At 39.7% G+C, this 873-nt stretch overlaps 1 protein-coding gene across 1 annotated transcript; it reads left to right on the forward strand.

Annotated features, from left to right (window-relative positions):
- The first annotated feature begins 275 nt into the window (after nucleotides 1-275).
- Nucleotides 276-593, forward strand: LOC143637483 (uncharacterized). Its single transcript, XM_077104866.1, has one exon. It carries the CDS (start codon nucleotides 276-278, stop codon nucleotides 591-593), a length of 318 nt encoding a protein of 105 aa, XP_076960981.1.
- Nucleotides 594-873: the final 280 nt, after the last annotated feature.

The following is an 873-nucleotide window of genomic DNA, read 5'->3' on the forward strand; positions in this document are numbered from 1 at the left end:
AATAATGTAAATTTATTTTTTAACACCAGACTACACTACTTTTAAACTACACCGTGTATATATATATATATGGTGTAGTTTAATGATTGATTCATTAAACTATGATACGTTGAATTGGGGGTTTCTTGATTCTGTCATGGGTCAAATGGGATTCCCGCCACTTTGGAGAAAATGGATCACAGGTTGTTTATCTTCGTCTCGAACATCGATTCTCGTGAATGGTTCCCCCAATCGGGAATTCGACGTGCATAGAGGGAATAGACAAGGGGACCCCAATGGCGTATTTCCTATTTATTATAGCTATGGAAACTTTACACGTTGCCATGTTGAAAGCTCATGAAATCGGTCTTATTCAAGGTTTAAGGCTGCCTAAAGACGGTCCCGCTTTATCCCACTTGTTCTTCGCGGACGATGTTATGTTTATGGCTGATTGGTGGGTCTCAAATTTCCAAAACATATCTCGTATACTTAGATGTTTCTACCTTTCGTCTGGTCTAAAAGTCAATTTCGAGAAAAGTAAAGTTTATGGAGTTGGTGTGGATGCTCTAGAAGTGGAAAGATTGGCTGCAATTCTTAATATGAATCTAATATGAATCTAGTTAGGAATTGGAACAGAGTGGTTGAAAAAGTAAAGGCCAGATTGTCTTCTAACTCGCTTTCTTTTGGGGGAAGATTGACACTTTGCCTAGGGAGCCTCCCAATATATTACCTCTCTTTATTTAGAGCTCCTTCGGCTGTTATCGAACAACTTGAAAGGGTGAGGCAGATGTTATTATGGAAAGCTAATCGGGCAAACTCAAAGATAGATTGGATCGCTTGGGATAAAGTCCTTGCTCCCAAAGATCTGGGGGGTTGCGGTTTGGGGAGTATTAA

The sequence above is a fragment of the Bidens hawaiensis genome, unplaced genomic scaffold (genome assembly GCF_021521415.1).
Source record: "Bidens hawaiensis isolate Kalapana, Puna unplaced genomic scaffold, B.hawaiensis_p1.1 tig00000636_1, whole genome shotgun sequence".
In the NCBI taxonomy this organism is placed as follows: domain Eukaryota; kingdom Viridiplantae; phylum Streptophyta; class Magnoliopsida; order Asterales; family Asteraceae; genus Bidens; species Bidens hawaiensis.